General features: G+C 38.0%; 1 protein-coding gene across 2 annotated transcripts; it reads right to left on the reverse strand.

The window, feature by feature from the left end:
- Window positions 1-3: 3 nt before the first annotated feature.
- Window positions 4-17,717, reverse strand: ccdc174 (coiled-coil domain containing 174). Of its 2 annotated transcripts, none has more exons than XM_003217742.4 (11): window positions 17,527-17,717; window positions 15,673-15,777; window positions 14,266-14,366; window positions 11,815-11,873; window positions 9,288-9,459; window positions 6,902-6,997; window positions 4,787-4,923; window positions 3,465-3,559; window positions 2,447-2,570; window positions 1,709-1,858; window positions 4-543 (listed from the first exon to the last, which is right to left on the reverse strand). In XM_003217742.4, exons 1-11 carry the CDS (start codon window positions 17,566-17,568, stop codon window positions 215-217), a joined length of 1,410 nt encoding a protein of 469 aa, XP_003217790.2. In that variant the 5' UTR covers window positions 17,569-17,717; the 3' UTR covers window positions 4-214. The 2 variants fall into 2 exon arrangements, with proteins under 2 accessions (XP_003217790.2, XP_008103521.2); XM_008105314.3 differs by having other exon boundaries at window positions 1,709-1,861.
- Window positions 17,718-17,722: the final 5 nt, after the last annotated feature.

The raw sequence follows: 17,722 nt of genomic DNA on the forward strand, positions 1-17,722 counted from the left end.
GTATCACATTTAAAAGATAAAGTTTTAATATCAGTAGTGATGGAAATAGAATGGCTTTCGCAGTAAGACTAATGCTATTTCAGAGCAAATATGTTTGGACTCCACCTCACCACAATGTGCATCATAGCTTAAATCACAGTAAGAAGGCAGAACCCTAAATAAAGTTGTCCACTCGTCTATAAGCTACTGATACTGCTTCTATCATACGAAAAGCTCATGTTACTTGTTTATAATAGGACAGCATATCATCTAAACTTTGGTAAGCTGGTTCTGGGTTGGACAGGCTGCCCTCATCGGCTTGTGTGGGTGGGAACCGGTTACTCTGTGAGCTACTGCTGTGAGTTTCTGCTGACGAGGATGGCAAATCCCTGTACAGATTCTCTTCTCTTTTTTCATATGAAGATCCAGGTTTGTACATATTCTGAATTTTAAAGTCACGAGTTCTCTTTTGATCTGCATAGTAAGCTGAAGGTGGTGCAAATTCTGGCTCTCGTTCATCCCTGAGTTCTTCCAGTTTCTTTGACCACATTCCAAAAGCAAATTCTGTTAGTGGAAAAAGAACAGTAAAATTCAGTTGTTGTTGTTGTAATAATAATAATAAAGATCTCAGTCGGCATTTGGAAACAATAGACATTGACAAAATTACGATCTGCCAACTGCAAAAGGCCACCCTGCTGGGATCTGCACACATCATCTGAAAATACATCACACAGTCCTAGACACTTGGGAAGTGTTCGACTTGTGATTTTGTGAAACAAAATCCAGCATATCTATCTTGTTTGCTGTGTCATACAATAATAATAATAACAACAATAATAATTACTATTTGTATACCATCTTTTTCCCCAAAACAAAGTGTGCATCTTCATGTGTGATTGAACTCAAAGATTATTTATCTTTAAACAAATCAAGCTTCTATTAACATCAGACCCTTTCCCACAAACCTTGCTTTGCTGTTGGCAGAAATATATATTCTAGTTACAGCCAGAAGCATGGCTCACTGAATGAACCTAAATTTTAGAAACATACAAAGCCACTCATTTTTGTTGTGTTTTCTAGAAGTCTTATGAGGGAATATCAGATAACAGTCACAAGTGAAAATAAATTCTTAAGGGAAGCAATTTTTCATCAAGTCCTCTAGGACAGGGCTTCTCAAACCTTTTCCACTCATCACTGCTTCTGACCTGATAAATGCTTACATGATCCCAAGTATATTAAACATTTACTGATAACAAATTAGTACTCGCAATGCTTGCTAAACACACTGATTTTCCTTTTTTTTGAAGTACAGCTGAGGCATATTCCACAGAATGTACTGTAATCCCTGCACAACAAAACTTTGTGAATGTCCAAAATGTTTACTGTTGCCAAATTTTTCAGGACCCCAACTCTGAGCTAAGAGGAGCCTATTTGGGGTCAGGACCCACAATTTAAGAAACCCTGTTTTAGAATACCAAGGCAGAGCTACAACTACAGAAATAAGCTAGATCCTTTCCTCTGCTTGTCAGGGTGGAAAGAAAGGAGTTCAGCTGTCTCTCCAATATATTAGTGCTGTAGGTCTAGGCAATGTGTGTGTGACAACATTCAAACCTTAGATTTCCTTACTTGACATGGTCCTGGCCTTACTAATGTCTGGTGACCAACAGAAGGAGCTGACAATACAAAAGTGTTCATAGTATGCTTAAATTATGCACATTCTGAATATTACCTTTGCCTCTATCCCATTCTCGAACATAAGGAACTCCAGGCTTAGTATCTTTCCTTTCCTGAATGACAACTTCCACTTTCCTGCTTTCCACAGGAAACCTTGGTACTTCAGCAGACTTGGGCTCAGCCAGGACTGGCTCAACATCTTCTTCTGCTTTTATGGAGAAAAAGATTGTACTTGAATCACATGAGATAAAAACTATTGCCAAGATAAGATCAAGGGCTCAAGCATTACCTACTCAGAGTCCATTGTATCATACTGGGGATGTTAAGGACCCTCAAAAGTAAATTGATTAAGACAGCAAGAATAAATGCTTTCCTTGACTCCTTAAGTGTTATAGTAGACTGATTTACTATGCAATGTATTGCTGTGTATTATTTGCTGACCGTATCCATTTTGTTGACTTGATCATTCATGATATTGTCAACTTACATTGAAAAATAACAAGAAAAAGAAATGAAAAAAAAACACACTGCCAGGATATCAGTGGCTCTGAAAAGATGAAGCAAAATATATTACTCAGCAATATATCTTGGAATTGCACATTTTGGAAAATCTTACTCTCCCTTCCTTAGAACTTGCAACTTGACCACTTTGGATTCTGAACACTAGAATAAAGTACACTATAGTATATTACACAATGACATTCTGATTCCAATTGGTATAACTAGATTATTTCTATGAAAAGAGATGCAAATCTGCTGTTCCTTACATTTACAGTATCTACAGAATCATTACCTCCATTTTCCGTTGTGTCACCATCTCTCAGACGCTTCTTTGCTCTAATCTTGGACAACCTCGCCTCCAGAGTAGCCTTCCGTTTCTCTTTTAAATGTTCACGTTTTGTTCTCTGGTCTGTAGTCTTTGAAATTATATAAAAGAGAAAATTTTATTAATATCCTGCTTTATACCTAAATGGGAATCAAAGTGACTTATAATATACTTTGAACAAAATAGCTAAAACAATATGAGATACAAAAATAAAATAATAATCAAATTAAAACACTACTTTTAAGATATTAATATCAAAAAACTAAAAATATGATACACATAGTATTTCAAAACCACACATCTAGTACATGCTCCTCTATCCCCAAGCAATTAAGTTTCAAGATTTGTTTAATTAAGAATTTATTTCCTTGCCAAAGGAGGGCTGAGAGGAAGCCACACAGTCCTATACACTTGGGAAGTGTTCAACTTGTGATTTTGTGAAACGAAATCCAGCATATCTATCTTGTTTGCTGTGTCATACAATAATAATAATAATAATAATAATAATAATAATAATAATAATAATAATAATAATAATAATAATAATAATAACAACTTTATTCTTATGATCCGCCTCCATCTTACATGGGGACCAGTCCCAGAATAAACAGAGAATTCAAAATACAAAATAAAAACAAAAAAAACAAAATAATTAAAACAATTAATATAAAAATATTAGCAATATAATGAAAACTTACTACCAACAATGCACATTTTTTGTATATCACTATTTTTGGTAGACCAAAGAGACTGTGAAGCTGCACTGAGAAGGGGAACCCAAGCAAAGGATTGGATAATTTCTCCCTGGTACTTCCGTTAGAGCTAATGTTACAACCAAAGTCACCTATTATGTGAAGGTGGGGAGATTCCACCCCAACAATCCAAAACTGGCTCCCCATTGCTGTAACAGACTATACAATTCCCAATGAAAAATTACTATTGCATCATATGTTTCAGTACAAGTACAGACTGATTAAGGTTATACCTGATCTCTTAGCATTTCTAAAGTTTCCATTTGTTTTTTCCTCATAGCTTGATCACGGGCAAAGGCAAAGTAACCCACACCAAGCTGTCTGGCCTCTGAAAGAAAGAAAAAAACAACAACAACCATGTATTACACAACTTCAGAATGCTGGTAATAGGGACCTGCCTTAGACATTGGGTTTCATCACACTAGAGTTTGGATCCACTTTAAATCCACTTTAGGAAGGAGCCGTTAAACAGCTCAGAGAGACAGATCTTGAGTCTCACCAAACTAAAAACCCCAGAATTCTGCAGGAGGCAGAAACTGGCTTTAAAGTGGATAAATGCTCAAGTGTGACGAGGCCCATTATCATACCATTCTTCCATCTAGCTCAATATTGTCAATTTTGGGGGTGGGGGTGGGGGTGATATAACTGTACAGCAGTTGGAAGGCAATTTTCTTTGGGTCCCCCAAGGGCCACACAAACACACACCCAACAGCACCCAACAATAGAATTCTGCCAGCAGCATCTCAGCTAAAATGGTGATTGGAAGTAATGTCATGTCATTAGTCCAAGATACAGCTGAAGGAAATATGAGGGAGAGAGATCTCAGGACTTTGGGGGTAGTTTTGGTGCAGAGATGTGTTTCTGTGCACCCTGGGTTGTTTTGACATCGTTTTCATTTCAATTTGTGGAATTCAGGGAATATCAGGGGGCTGGAAGGATTCTCTCTGTTTTAAATAGGGATCATTCTCAGCTCTCTCGGACAGTTCAGACTGAATCTGGGTCTTTCTGGATACAAAACCTATGCTTTGAAACTAGGATGTAGCTCTTCACCACAAATTTATATTAGTGAGGAGGACAAATCTCTCATGGTTTTTTAAAACAAATTATTACTTAGGTGCATTCTGATCTTAGTAAAACTAACAAGGTCAGTTTTCAATAAACGAGAATATAAAATAGCCTATAATACTTGTAATTCTATAAAGGAACACATACATTACAACCTTTTAAGCCACTTCTACCGGATGCCTAGAAGTGGGACATGAGAGTTTCTGCTCTTTGATTCACTAGAATCAAAAAGCAGAAAGCATCTGAGTAACACTTTCTATGCTGTACACAGGGCATAAGAGTAAAGGGCTTTCCAAACTGAATTTTCTATTCATTGAAAGTTTTATTACTGTAGGCTGGGAATTCTACCTGGCCCTGATCACCCTGCTAGAAAAGCAGAATTAAAGGTCAGAATATAACCTTTAGTAATGAGTTACACAGAAACCAGTTTTGCACTGGGCGTAAAACTGCACTGTGTTTCAAAAGGCAACTTCACATCATGACTACATACCATTTTCTCGAATGTCTTCATAATGCATTGGTCCCATAGGCCTCCTTAACGCTTCCTCTTCCTCTCTTTCCCACTCCTGACGCTGAAGTTCTCTTCTCATGTCTTCAGACAACAGAGTTTTCCCTCCAGTTATTTCCCTAACAGAAACAGAAAGAGAATCGCTTTAAGAGCTGGAAAATGGCAAATGTACAAAACCCCTAACTCTGTAAGCATTCCACCTTGAAATTGATATCCCATCTAAAAGTACAATTATCAGTATGAAAATAGCTCCTAGAAAGCCAATATAAACAGAAAAGCAGTGTAACATTCCTGTTGAATCACAAAAGCAACCACGGGGCAGCCAGCAGTAATTTCTCTCTACTCTTTTGTTTATATTGGCCTGGAGTAGAGAGGAAACCATTCAGCTGATCTTAGATATTGCAACATAAAGATATGTAAAATTTCTGGTTGTTCTGAAGCTCGCCCCTTCCCCATGTACATACATCAAGAAAGTTGTAAGAAAATGGAAAGTTTTGATGGTGAATTGCACACCATGTTTACTTTCTCTTATGAAGACAAAACTTGAGCTTTGCTATTTGAGAAAAGGGAGAATTCAGTTTAAACACAAACTCCATCAACAATGTAGAAAATAAATGATTTCCTGAAACCAATTAAAACCTTTCTTAATCACAAGGCTGAGAGAGATAATGGTAAAATCATCAGCCAGTGATGACTTTTCCAAATATTTCAAGCTGACATTCAAAGTAGTAATCTCAGTTTAGCAAGAAAGAGAATTGTATTTCAGTTGTATCCAACTCAATTGTAGCCTGGTTTACACAGTTGTTACAAATATTTTTGGAAACCATTGTTTGGGTGTAGCAAATTGCAGTTATTACAATGGCTTGAACACTAAAATTAATGGAAACAAATTCATGGAAGGAAAATTCTACATACTGGCTTCTCCTTTAAAGCCATCTATGTTCGCAAAAAAACAACTGTTGGACAGTGGAAAGGAAGAACGATACTCTCCACAAATTCCGTTATCTTAACATGTAGAACCATAGCCCAAAGATAAATTTTCATTCATTACATACACACACAAAATAATCTGAATAGTAAGAGTAGGTTTAAAAACATGTGAATGATGCTTTACTCTTAGACATCTCTATGGAGAAAGCAATATTCTGATAGGAAGAGAAGGTGGAACAGAACAAAAATCATCAGCCAACCAATGACTGAGAATGACAGATAGATATACATTTCACAAGAGTTTATTTCTCCTATTAGATTTGAAAAGTTAATAAATGAGTAAACTGTTCAAGCAGAACTCTTTCTGTGATCTATTTTGCCTAAAACATCCATCTGGCCAGGCTTATCACATACTTTAATGGCTACCTAACAGAACACTGTGTCCCCGACTTTTGTCAAAAAGCTTTAAAACCCATCCAAGAAAGGCAGGAGGCTTCAATTGGTTTCATTAGTACACATTAACTTTCAATTCTACAAGAGAAGGACCATTTTGTAAGAACATTGTCAAGCTTTCACAAAATTGCTAAGTTAATTGGTCTGCAAAAATGCATCAGGAGCCTTTCCTCTAAAATGAACATTTCAAATTTTGCCAGCATATTTATGTCATTCTTTTGTGTGTTTTCAAGACATAATGGCAATTTAAAAAAGTGTGGGCAGCCACACCTTTCTATTGAAAATTTGTTGTTTCTTTGAGAAATTACTTTCTTATTTTTATGCTGGCATCTAAAATCTATTACCTCCATCAAAATGACATCCTGTATGACAAAAAATTTAAAATTAAGACTTCTGCTATAAGAACAAGATGGAAGGCATTTCTGTATAGATAACTTTACTTAAGCCACCATCAGTTACTATGCATTTAAGTAAAATTCAAGCTTGAAAGAAGAGTAAAGTGCCTTCTTTGCTCTGTGACACAAGACTTTGCAGGAACATTTACAGGCCCTTTGATGTAGGAAGAAAGCATGGCAAATGAACAAACTCTGTGAGCAGCTATACATTTTCAATGAAAACTTGCCAAACACCCATTCCTTCTAGATGGTCCAACACACCACCCTCCAATATGACACATCCACAAGAGTAACTATTTTCTTAAGAAATAAGTGCCACCTTTTCCCCTGGAGCTCTTTATCCATTTGAAGGAGATGTGGTAAATCTTTCTTCATACAGCGTCTAGACCGGCCAAGAGAATCCACATAGTCAACCCTAAAATGAAAAACACAATCAGACTAATTTAGAAGAGAGGATCTCGTTTATATACCGGTATATCAAACCAAGAAACAAAATCACAGGGTTAATTATTCCATCCTAAATGTAGCAACAGGTTCAAATATTCATTTAGTCTGATGTAACCATTTACCTTTGTTTTAACTTGGATAAAAGGTAAAGATTTTCTCCTGACATTAAGTCTAGTCGCATCCGACTCTGGGGGTTGGTGCTCATCTCCGTTTCTAAGCCAAAGAGCTGGCGTTATCCGTAGACACCAAGGTCATGTAGCAAGCATGACTGCATAGAGCGCAGTTACCTTCCTGACAGAGTATTGATCTATTCACATTTGCATGTTTTTGAACTTCTAGGTTGGCAGAAACTGGGGCTAACAGCGGGAGCTCACTCTGCTCCCTGGATTCGAAACTCTGATCTTTCAGTCAGCAAGTTCAGCAGTTCAGCTCCCATAACTTGGCTAGAGACCCAGTAAAGATCTGCAATAGCTCAGAACAATGTTTGATTCGTAAGCAAAAATAATAAACTATTGACTGCCCACATAAATATTACATTGGTATAATATGTTTCAATCAGGCTCTGACTCATTTGATTTCACAGTTGTCCTGCTATGTTAATGAAGGCTGAAAACAAATGCAAAACGTTCTTTTTAATAAATTCACGTTTTATATTTCAACCAAAAACTGCTCAAAATCCAGATAAATAGCAGTAAGTGCTCCTCATTAAAAGCAACAAAGTTTTCTTCACAATGAACTCCCACAATTATTTATTTTGCAGAAACATAGCTGTCTAAGTATTGATGGGCTCAGCATGTAATGCTAATTATTAACCATTGATTTATATTTCCATTTTTTAAACAAGAATGTTAAAGATACAGAATTAGGTGCTTTATTTCTCAAATAATGTGTTTTTCCAGGGGCACCTGCTTTTGGGTGCATAATGCATGGATCTGATCAGTTTTTCCTTATTGTTCTCAAATATCTAAGTGCAAATTTGAAGTTTTTCTCAAAAAATATTATTCTCACAATTACTGACTATACAAAAAAGCTGTGAATTGTTCATCAGTCTCAAATTACAGAGTTTTCAGATGTATACTTTTACCACTCTGAAAAATCGTTTTTACAATACATGGACTTAACAGCTTTGGACAAACCAGCAAGATATTGATTGTGGTTCTTGTGGGCTGTCAAAAGACTGTCATTAAGACAGACTGAGAAATTGTACTGCTCAAAGAAGTATGAGACTTTTTTACATGAACTGATCTAGAGACATGGGTAGTTGTATGGTTAGCATCTGAAAAACAGGAAATAACTGGACAGATTTTCAGTTAGTTAATAGGTGAGTCCTGCCTGAATTAGCCAGTAAGTATTGTTTGAAAAGTATTACAAGTTGAGTATCCCTTATCTGTAAAACCTGAAATGCTCCAAAACTGCCCATGGGGGGGGGGGGGGGTAGCTGAAATAGAGACACCCTTGCTTTCTGATGGTAAAAAATGGAAGAACGGGGAACTGCAACACTTTTAACAACCACCCATTGTGTTCTGAAAGTTTCCAGATAGCTATTATGGAAGTGTAGGGTTTCAGGGACAATATGAGCTACTGAGGGGGCTATCTCCTTAAAGAAAAAAAAAACCTGGGCTATGAATTACAGTGTTACATGCCTTTGGATTGTGTGATTTTAATTAATTGGTTTTAAGATTGAGATGTTTTTAATATATATGTTTTGTTTTACTGTATGTATGCATATGCGGCATCAAATTGTGCCTTTTTGTAAGTCGCTCTGAGTCCCCTTCGGGGTGAGAAAGGTGGAGTATAAATACAGTAAATAAATAAATGTACACAAATTTGTTTCATGCACAAAGCATTATAAAAGAATTACCTTCAAACTATGTGTATAAAGTATATATGAAGCAGAAATGACTTTTCTGTTTAAACTTGGGTCTAATCTCTAAGACATTTCATTATGCAAGTATTCCAAATTCTGTAATGCAAAACACTTTGGGTTGGTAGAATTTCAAATTAAGGGATACCAGCCAATACCATCAAACACAACTCATGCAATATGGAAGCAAAAAAACTGAATTATCCTTAACAGGGGAAAAAAACATTCTGCAAGGAAAAGAAAGCAATATGAGAGAATACCTTTGATAAGAAAGTAAGATATTGTTCAAAAGCAACACTTTCCCAATAAAGAATGCATTCATGAGTGTGTGTGCATATACCACTGTTATTATTCAAGTTATTCTAGAAGATCACATAAAATAGAATTGCAGTACCATTCCTCAGTGGGGTCTTGTGGAGGGGGAATCTCTGCCTCTGGGAGTCTCTCTTCCTCCTTCTCCGCAGCCTTCCTAGCAGCATCATTTGCACAGAGTTCTTGCACTTCCCGATATTTGTCTATGATCTTCTGTGTGAAATCCACAAGATATAAATCCTCAGTTTCTTCATCTACGACAGAAAATCAATTCTTAAATAACAGATAGCCAGAGTACCCAGCTGAGATAGCAGTCAATGTAAAATTGCAGCAATCAACACTACCGCTGCAAACAATGCCCTTGACTACCCTTTGTAACAATACACAGCAAATAATGCCACACAAGGAATCCTGAGGCATTTTTCAGCTTTAAATATAATTGTTCCTTTAGTTGTACATGAAAGATTTGTGGAAAGTCAGAAACTTTTTCTTGCTAATACCCCTCAAGCTGTCGCTCTCCCCCAGCTTAACTGCAACAGTCAAACAGATATGCCCTCGAGTCAGATCTAGATTTTACAAATGTACAACTACTTCCAAGAATTATTTGTATTTCTTCCCCTTCTCTTTCTATGCAATGTTTGTTAAAGAAACACACCAAAGGCAACACTCTGGATTTCCCTGCACTCAAGGTCTATCAGGTAGAGCTGGGGCAGGAAGCTTAAAATGTCACGATTCTTCATGCAGTAGATATTGCAGGAAGAGGGATGGTAGTGGTGAGTGAACTGGGTTGAGACAGTTGTTTTTAGTAGCAACCAGATTCCTCCCGTCACTAGATTTTACCTTCTGCAGGAAAAGGAAGACATTTCTTTTGTAAAGCTATTTTATGTTGATGTGTCTCATATTCTGAATCAAATTTCATGGGGGAAATGCCATGACTCAATCATAGGTAAAGATATTCCCCTGACACGAAGTCTAATTGTGTCCGACTCTGGAGATTGGTGCTCATCTCCATTTCTAAGCTAAAGAGCTGGCGTTGTCCGTAGATGCCTCCAAGGTCATGTGGCTGGCATGACTGCATGGAGTGTCGCTACCTTCCTGCTGGATCTACTCACATTTGCATGTTTTCAAACTGCTAGGTTCATAACTAGCTAATATTTTCTAAAAAAAAATTTCTTCTACGCTCTTCAGTAACTTCACAAAACTATAATACTGGCACACAATGTGATGACTGGCAACATCTGCAACATGTGAAATCATGTCAGTCTGTTCTTTCTGCCTGCAGCATATTAAATGCACCGATATTCCTTTAAAAATCAACTAAAAAGTTGAACACTGACAGTGCTAGAAAACAAACAGAGCTACAGAGTGGGATTTATCAGCATTCTGAGCCAAACTCCTAGTTATACAGACAGAGTATGCATTAAGAAGAAAAGAAACTGGAAAGAACAAACTAACAGATGGGGGAAAGAACTGCAATGCTTAAGCACTGAATAGCTTATGGTATTCTGAGGAACAAAATAGTTGATGGAGAAGAGAATCTGATTATTTACAAAACTAAGATCAATTTGTTCTACGACAGTTTTAGAAGCAGTATTTGTCCAGAAGCTCTTTTTCTATAAAGGCAATAAAACCCCAATTTGAAAATTTTATTTCCTATACTGGCAATCAGTTTGCAAGCTATTGAAAAATGTAATTTGAGAGTATGCTGAAAATATTAACACTTATACAATCAGTGTGTTTTTTTTTCATGTTAGGTCAGTAGTTCCCAACCTTTGGACCTCCAGGTGTTTTGGACTTCAACTCCCAGAAATCCCAGCCAGCTTACCAGCTGTTAGGAACTGTGGGAGCTGAAGTCCAAAACACCTGGAGGACCAAAGGTTGGGAACCACTGTGTTAGGTCATGACCTAACTGATCTAGTACAAGTGGATCACTTAGGATATAAAGTGACATGAAAGAATGCCAAGTCCAACTGCAACAAAGTTGGAAGCTCTCCAAACTAATAACACATTATCCCAAAATCACAACTCAGAGGATGAAATTTGATCATCCAATAAATTTAGAACTGCCAGGATTTGATTTAGGGGATTCTTTGACTGTAGCTCATTTTGTTAACTGCCAAGCTGCTTGTGCTTTATTACACTTGAAACAGACACGGGGATACTACTATCAAGATCGTTCTTGCAAGGACACCTGATTCACTATTTGGGAAGAGAAATAAGCTTCCTCTTCATTCACTGCATTCAACATCAGTAAATAAATACTGATCCAAACCTGGAGTTCAAATTGAAAGCAAGAACAGTTAACATAACTATTTCTGAGGGGCACTGCCAAAGTACAGAATATTTATTGCAATACATCTTTCATTTTGTAAAAAGGCCTATCAATTTCCTAAGAAAATATACTTTCTAAACTGGAATGATCTTAAGATTCTTCAGGGTAGTATTAGCAATCAAATTGTGTAATTGCGAACCATCCCAAAAAACGTGTTTACTCAGAGATAAGACCTACTACATTCCATGAGCCATTATTCCTAGTAGAAATATTTAGTGTTAAAGCCTTTGATTCTGAAAGAGTAAACACCATTTCCCCAGAACAATCATTTATTCACCTGGAAAGTCTCCTTTTGTCATCTTTTCATACAGCAGTGCTTTTTCTTCTAGTTTCTGTCTAAAAAGACAATCAAATTAACTTTAGATCACAATTACACAACAGCAAATCTTCTGGAACAGGAGAAAATAACTTTCTTCTTAGGATTGTGACTTGCAGTCACATGGAGGAAAATTAGCAGGATTTCTGACTATGACACGTAGCACGACTCTCTGAGAATATGGAAGTTTCACTGGTGGATTTCTGCAGTTTTTTGTGGCCAAAGTAAGCTTCAGAGAAACTTTCATGGAATCAATCCCACATACATCTTTGAACATCACACAGGCAAATCAGATGACGGAAGCTTTGTACAACCAACCCACACATTTACTGGGTTTGGGGACACAGGACCCTCGCAGAAATGAACAGCCACTGACTCAGAAAATTACACTGGATAGATCGCATCTGCTCTAGTTTCTTAGATATGGTTATTATACTTTTCTATGGGCAAGCAGATCATGACTGCTTTTTGGCATATATTTTGCATCTCAAAAACTAGAGCTGATAGGGGAAAAACTGGTGCCATTTTTGGCATCCACTAGTCAAATATACTCAGAAACAGATCTAACATTTGAGACACCAAAATGTGTGTTGGCCAGTGTAATCATATACACAAAAGTCAAACTCACAACCATGGAGTATTAACTGCATATGATTTCTAAGGAACTCAGCAACAACTAATCAAAGCCTTGGAGCATTACCCAACTAGGACTGCTGATCAATCTCTTTTATCAGAAATAAAGGGACTTGAATAGTGAAGAGGACTGAGGTGACAGGGATGGAATCCTTTTGATCCCACCGCTGCCCCCAATTGAAGAGAGCCCAATTTGTGGTACTCAACTCAGGCAGGGGAAATCTTTGTCTTTAAATCCCACTGCTGCCTCCAATTCAAGAGATGTGTGCACGTGTGAGAGGGAGGGATGGAGGATGTGTGAATGTATGACAGGGATGATTTAGTGGATAAGGAAGGATAACGGAACTGATTGGGTTTAAATGAGTAAAGATGGTAACTTATATAGGAAAGTACGGTAACTTATATAGATAGGTACGGTAACTGCCACCAACGTGAGGTAACAGGCTTACAGAGAGGCAAGGAGACTTATCTTTATGAACAATAACAAAATTCAAGTTTATTTTTGGTACATAAGCGTATGGTTTCAATCAGTAAACGTTCCGGATCTTAAGTTACAATGTAGTCTTTCTTGAATGGATATTTCTTAAATAACTTCTCTTCAACACAGTATACTAAACTCCCCTGGTCAGCTTATATTCCCAGCCTTTCCCCTGAGTGACCATAAGCTGCCGTCCTTAGCTGATTTCCCCAGCTCCTAATCTTTCCAAAACCTAACCGCAACTCTTCTTCTCAAACCCCTAACAGCCACTCCTTTTTAAAAACCCTCACAGCAACTCCACTTTTAAAAGGGAATATGCTCCAACTGTCATCTTAGCCACGCCCCCTTTTTCCTCCAGAGAGAGGTTACGTTGCCATGGCAACCCGCTGAACACAGCTGGCTTCCATGTGAGACCTGTCTTCATCAATACATAACTCCCCTTTTTCCTTTTAATAAACAAATAAAATCATATCAATAATTCCCATTAACTCATAACATCCTTACATTATTTTCTCTCCTATCTATAGTACATGCCTTCATTTATGCCACTCCTCTCCTTTGCCTGTCAATTATATAATTGCTTTTACTCAACTTGCTGGTGCTTCTGAAGCCCCATGTGCCTCTTAATGACTTTAGAGACAGCAAGGCAAGAGAGAAATGGGCTTTAGTTCACAAAGACTGAAAGAAACCTTTCAGGCCAATGTTGCTGCATAATCCTTTCAGGTGGAGAAAGCCAATTTTTACCAACTCTATTGTACAAACTGAAGAATTAAGGCTCCCATTTTGAGCACAGCAAATCCCAATAAACCTGGTGAGGACCCAACCCCCCTTTCTTTCCTGTAAACTTTCCCTGTTATATTTTTACCTACTTTTTGTAAACCTTTAATAAAAAATTATTTTTAACAAAAACCTGGTGAGGACATCTGAGTGAATACCACCATCACCCTATGTAGCAAAACATACAATTCTGTGTTCCAAAGTAATGAATCAAGTAAATGCCTGGGTGTTTGAAGTTTTATCTCGAAGTCCAATTAGTCTAACAATTTACACTTTTGTGAAGTTGACATCAACTATTACTGTAACAGGTAATCTGAAATTACTAGTACTACTTCTGCTACATTGTATTAATCATTATTTAAAGTCATATGCAGTCAAAAATTTGGAAGTATAAAATTCAAACCAATTCTAGAAACAGAAAACAAAGAACTTGAGTACACATACTACATCACCTCTGAAGGACATAATACTATGTTGCATTAATTTTTAAGCATAATTTGCTCTTCTCAGAACTCAAGAAATACCTTGACTTATCCAATGTTTGTTGCTCTTCTATCTTCTGCTCAGCATCTTTCTCAGCTCGGTCTGAAACACCTTTGTTCTGCTTAGTCCAAATATTTGGTTTCTACAGAATCAAGTTTCAAAGCAAAGGACAAACCTGAGATTCAGCTTCAATTGGGTATCAAAAAATAACTGCATAATATTTACTAGAACTATCTAGCCAATATCTTTATTCTGGTAATATCCAGTCACAGATACTTCTAAACATGGATAGGCAGTTTGATCACCAGGATGCATGCAGTTCACTAAAGTTCTTCTCTGCTTCCAAAGGTAAAGTGCTGTCAACAGCCTGCAAGTGCACTGAATAACAACAATACCTTGGGATTGTGGAGTCTATAACAAGATATTCTGGGCGCAGCTGTTGAGCAGCTGCCTTAAATCACTCTGACCATGAGGTCATGAGTTCGAGACCAGCCCGTGGCGGGGTGAGCACCCGTCAATTAAAAATAAAAAATAGCCCCTGCTCGTTGCTGACCTAGCAACCCGAAAGATAGTTGCATCTATCAAGTAGGAGATAAGGTACCACTAAAGTGGGGAGGCAAGATTAACTAATTTATGACCTGGAATGAGGAAGTGAGGAAGTGCCGTCAGTGTGGATGATGAAGCAGCTGCTCCCCGCTGTGGCCAGAATCGAACATCCCCTCAGAAGAAGGTTAACTTGCCTCTGCGTGTGTCTCTCAGTCTCTGTTTGATGTGTTTATGGGCATTGAATGTTTGCCCTATGTGTGTTATAATGTGATCCGCCCTGAGTCCCCTTCGGGGTGAGAAGGGCGGAATATAAATACTGTAAATAAAATAAAATAAATAATATTCAAGAACCCTTTAAGAAAGATATTGCATTTACTGTCAATATCTTCTTCAGTTTTACATTATTTGTTTTTAAATATGACAATCTTTATCATGTTTACTATTAATTCTCATTTATGTGTGGAAACAAAGTCAACTGTTTTCTCACAAATATGTACAGAAGAATAATCTTTCATGATATTAAAATGTGGTTTTACGTAACTAAGGGATTCTCAAATCAATATGGCTACATTCTTCAGGAAAGTAATTAGAAATGACTGAACCTTGCTTTTGAGAAAGCATCCTTAAAGATTATAACACATGACTATTACCTTTGAGAAAAATTCAAACAAGAGGAGCTGTTATTTAAGCATACGGCACCTGTTGGCAAATTAACATCTGCCAATAAGAACACTTTGGTTTCATTTTAAGATCAATGGACATGAAATTGCTTTAATATTTCTGACAGCTATTCAAAAACGTTTCTCACGCATTAGAATGTAATTTAGTTGATCATAGGTTGCTATTCTGCAATCACTTACTAATGAACCAGTTACAGAATCAGACTGTATACAAATGCCTACCTTGGTAGTTGATTTGGATTTTACAGGGGCCCCAGCATCTTTCAGAAGTTTTTCTCTTTTGAATTCTTCCTGTTTCCGGTAAAGTTCAGCTTTCAAGTCTACCAGCTGAAATAGAAGCAGCAAAAAAGAAGACGACAAATCACAAATAATGAACTTTTGGAGAACACAGGTTTATAGAACCCCACAACAATAGTACTAATAACCTTTAAAAAGATAAATTCTTGTTGAGTAGCCAGCATACAAACACATATGAATACATGACATAACTTGATCTTACTTGAAATTTAAGTAATAAAATTTTTGGGGAAATTTTTTGGGGAAAAGTCTAAATTGAATTTGTAACATTTTTCCTTTGAAAAGAAGTTATCAAATGTTTGACAAAGGTGACCATGCTAAATCAGTTTTCCCAGTCTCTCCTACAGTTAATCTATCACATCAGGAAAACACATCTCTTAGGGTGCATCCATACTTGTACAATTAATGCAGTTTAACATCATTTTAACTGCCATGGTTAAATGCTATGGAATCCTGATAGTTGTCATTATCCAAAATCTTTAGCCTTTTCTATCAGAGTGCTGGTGCTTCATCAAGCTACAAAACCCAGTATTCCACAACATTCAGTCATAGCAATGAAAAAAATTTTTTTTTCCTCATCAGGAGCGACTTGAGAAACTGCAAGTCACTTCTGGTGTGAGAGAATTGGCCGTCTGCAAGGACGTTGCCCACGGGACGTCTGGATGTTCTGATGTTTTTACCATCCTTGTGGGAGGCTTCTCTCATGTCCCCGCATGGAGCTGGAGCTGAAAGAGGAAGCTCATCCGCACTCTCCCCAGGTAGAAAGTGGTATCAATCAGCATTGATTCTACAATGTAGAAGCACCCATAGAGACATTTTGGTTTGAGCATTAGACCAGAACTTTGGAAGAACAGTGTTTGAACTCCTGCTCGGTCCTGGAAATCTTCTAGCACTTTAGAGGAAGGCAATGGCTAACCTCCTCAGAATAAATCTTCTGGGAAAATCCTGTGAACGGGTCATCTCAGAGTTACCACAATACAGAAAAGACAACAGCGACACAATAACAATCCTGGATCATTTTAACACCAAAACATCCTCCTGTATCACACACACACACACACACACAAACAAAAGAATTACAGTTCATGCTGAAGCACCTGCAAGAAGAGAATGGGAGTTAACTGTGAGGCTCACTTCATCTGAAGTGGGATCATTTCTGAGGCACAGGCCTGCTTCTCACTATGACTAAGGGCCATATCATACTACACCAGGCATGGGCAAACTTCTGGGACAAACCAAGAGTGGGCAACTTGGAAGTCCCTGAACGACTCAGAAGTGGGGTTGGCAGATCAAAAGACAACTTAGCAAAATGACACCACCTAGAACAGGCATGAACAAACTTCGGCCCTCCAGGTGTTTTGGACTTCAACTCCCACAATACCGGCTGTTAGGAATTGTGGGAGTTGGGAGTCCAAAACACCTGGAGAGCCAAAGTTTGCCCATACCTGGTCTACATTCCACGTTGTGGAATTAACGCAGCCCGACACCACTTTAGCTCCCGTGACTCAACGCTATGGAATAATGGGAAGTGTGGTTTCACAAGGCTTTGTCGATGAGTGCGGGTGCCTCCCTGAACTACAAATCCCAAGATCCCATGGCCCTGAGGCTTGTGGCAGTCAAAGTGGCCTCGTTGTCAAGTTCCTCACAAAGCGGACCGACACGTAACAGAGCGGAGCGCCGAAAGGTAAACAATACGCGGAGATTCGGCAGATGCGGCTGAGCATGTGCAGAGCGCCACTCCCTTCACGGGCTTTTCTGCCTTTCCGTTCCGTTCCTCACCGATGCGACTGTCACGTCCAAGGGCTTCTTTTTACGATCCATCGGGCCAAACTCGCACTAATCACCGGCAAACGATAGCTATCCTTCTGACAAACAAAACTACCACACAGTACTTCCGGCCATAAAGTATACCCCTCTTTTCCGGTTGCGGCAGCGTTCCAGGGCTCGCGCGTTTGCGATAATGTCGTAAAGCAAC

The sequence above is a fragment of the Anolis carolinensis genome, chromosome 2 (genome assembly GCF_035594765.1).
Source record: "Anolis carolinensis isolate JA03-04 chromosome 2, rAnoCar3.1.pri, whole genome shotgun sequence".
In the NCBI taxonomy this organism is placed as follows: Eukaryota; Metazoa; Chordata; class Lepidosauria; order Squamata; family Dactyloidae; genus Anolis; species Anolis carolinensis.

What these genes read in the sequence shown, in the direction of transcription:
- ccdc174 (XM_008105314.3), bottom strand. Translation starts at nt 17,568, where the DNA reads ATGGATCGTAAAAAGAAGCCCTTGGACGTGACAGTCGCATCG. An exon ending in GACAAAAGGAGACTTTCCAG is followed by an intron (nt 9,460 to 11,814) that starts GTGAATAAATGA and finishes TTTCTGTCGTAG; the next exon opens with ATGAAGAAACTGAGGATTTA. An exon ending in CAAGACCCCACTGAGGAATG is followed by an intron (nt 6,998 to 9,287) that starts GTACTGCAATTC and finishes TTTTCATTTTAG; the next exon opens with GGTTGACTATGTGGATTCTC.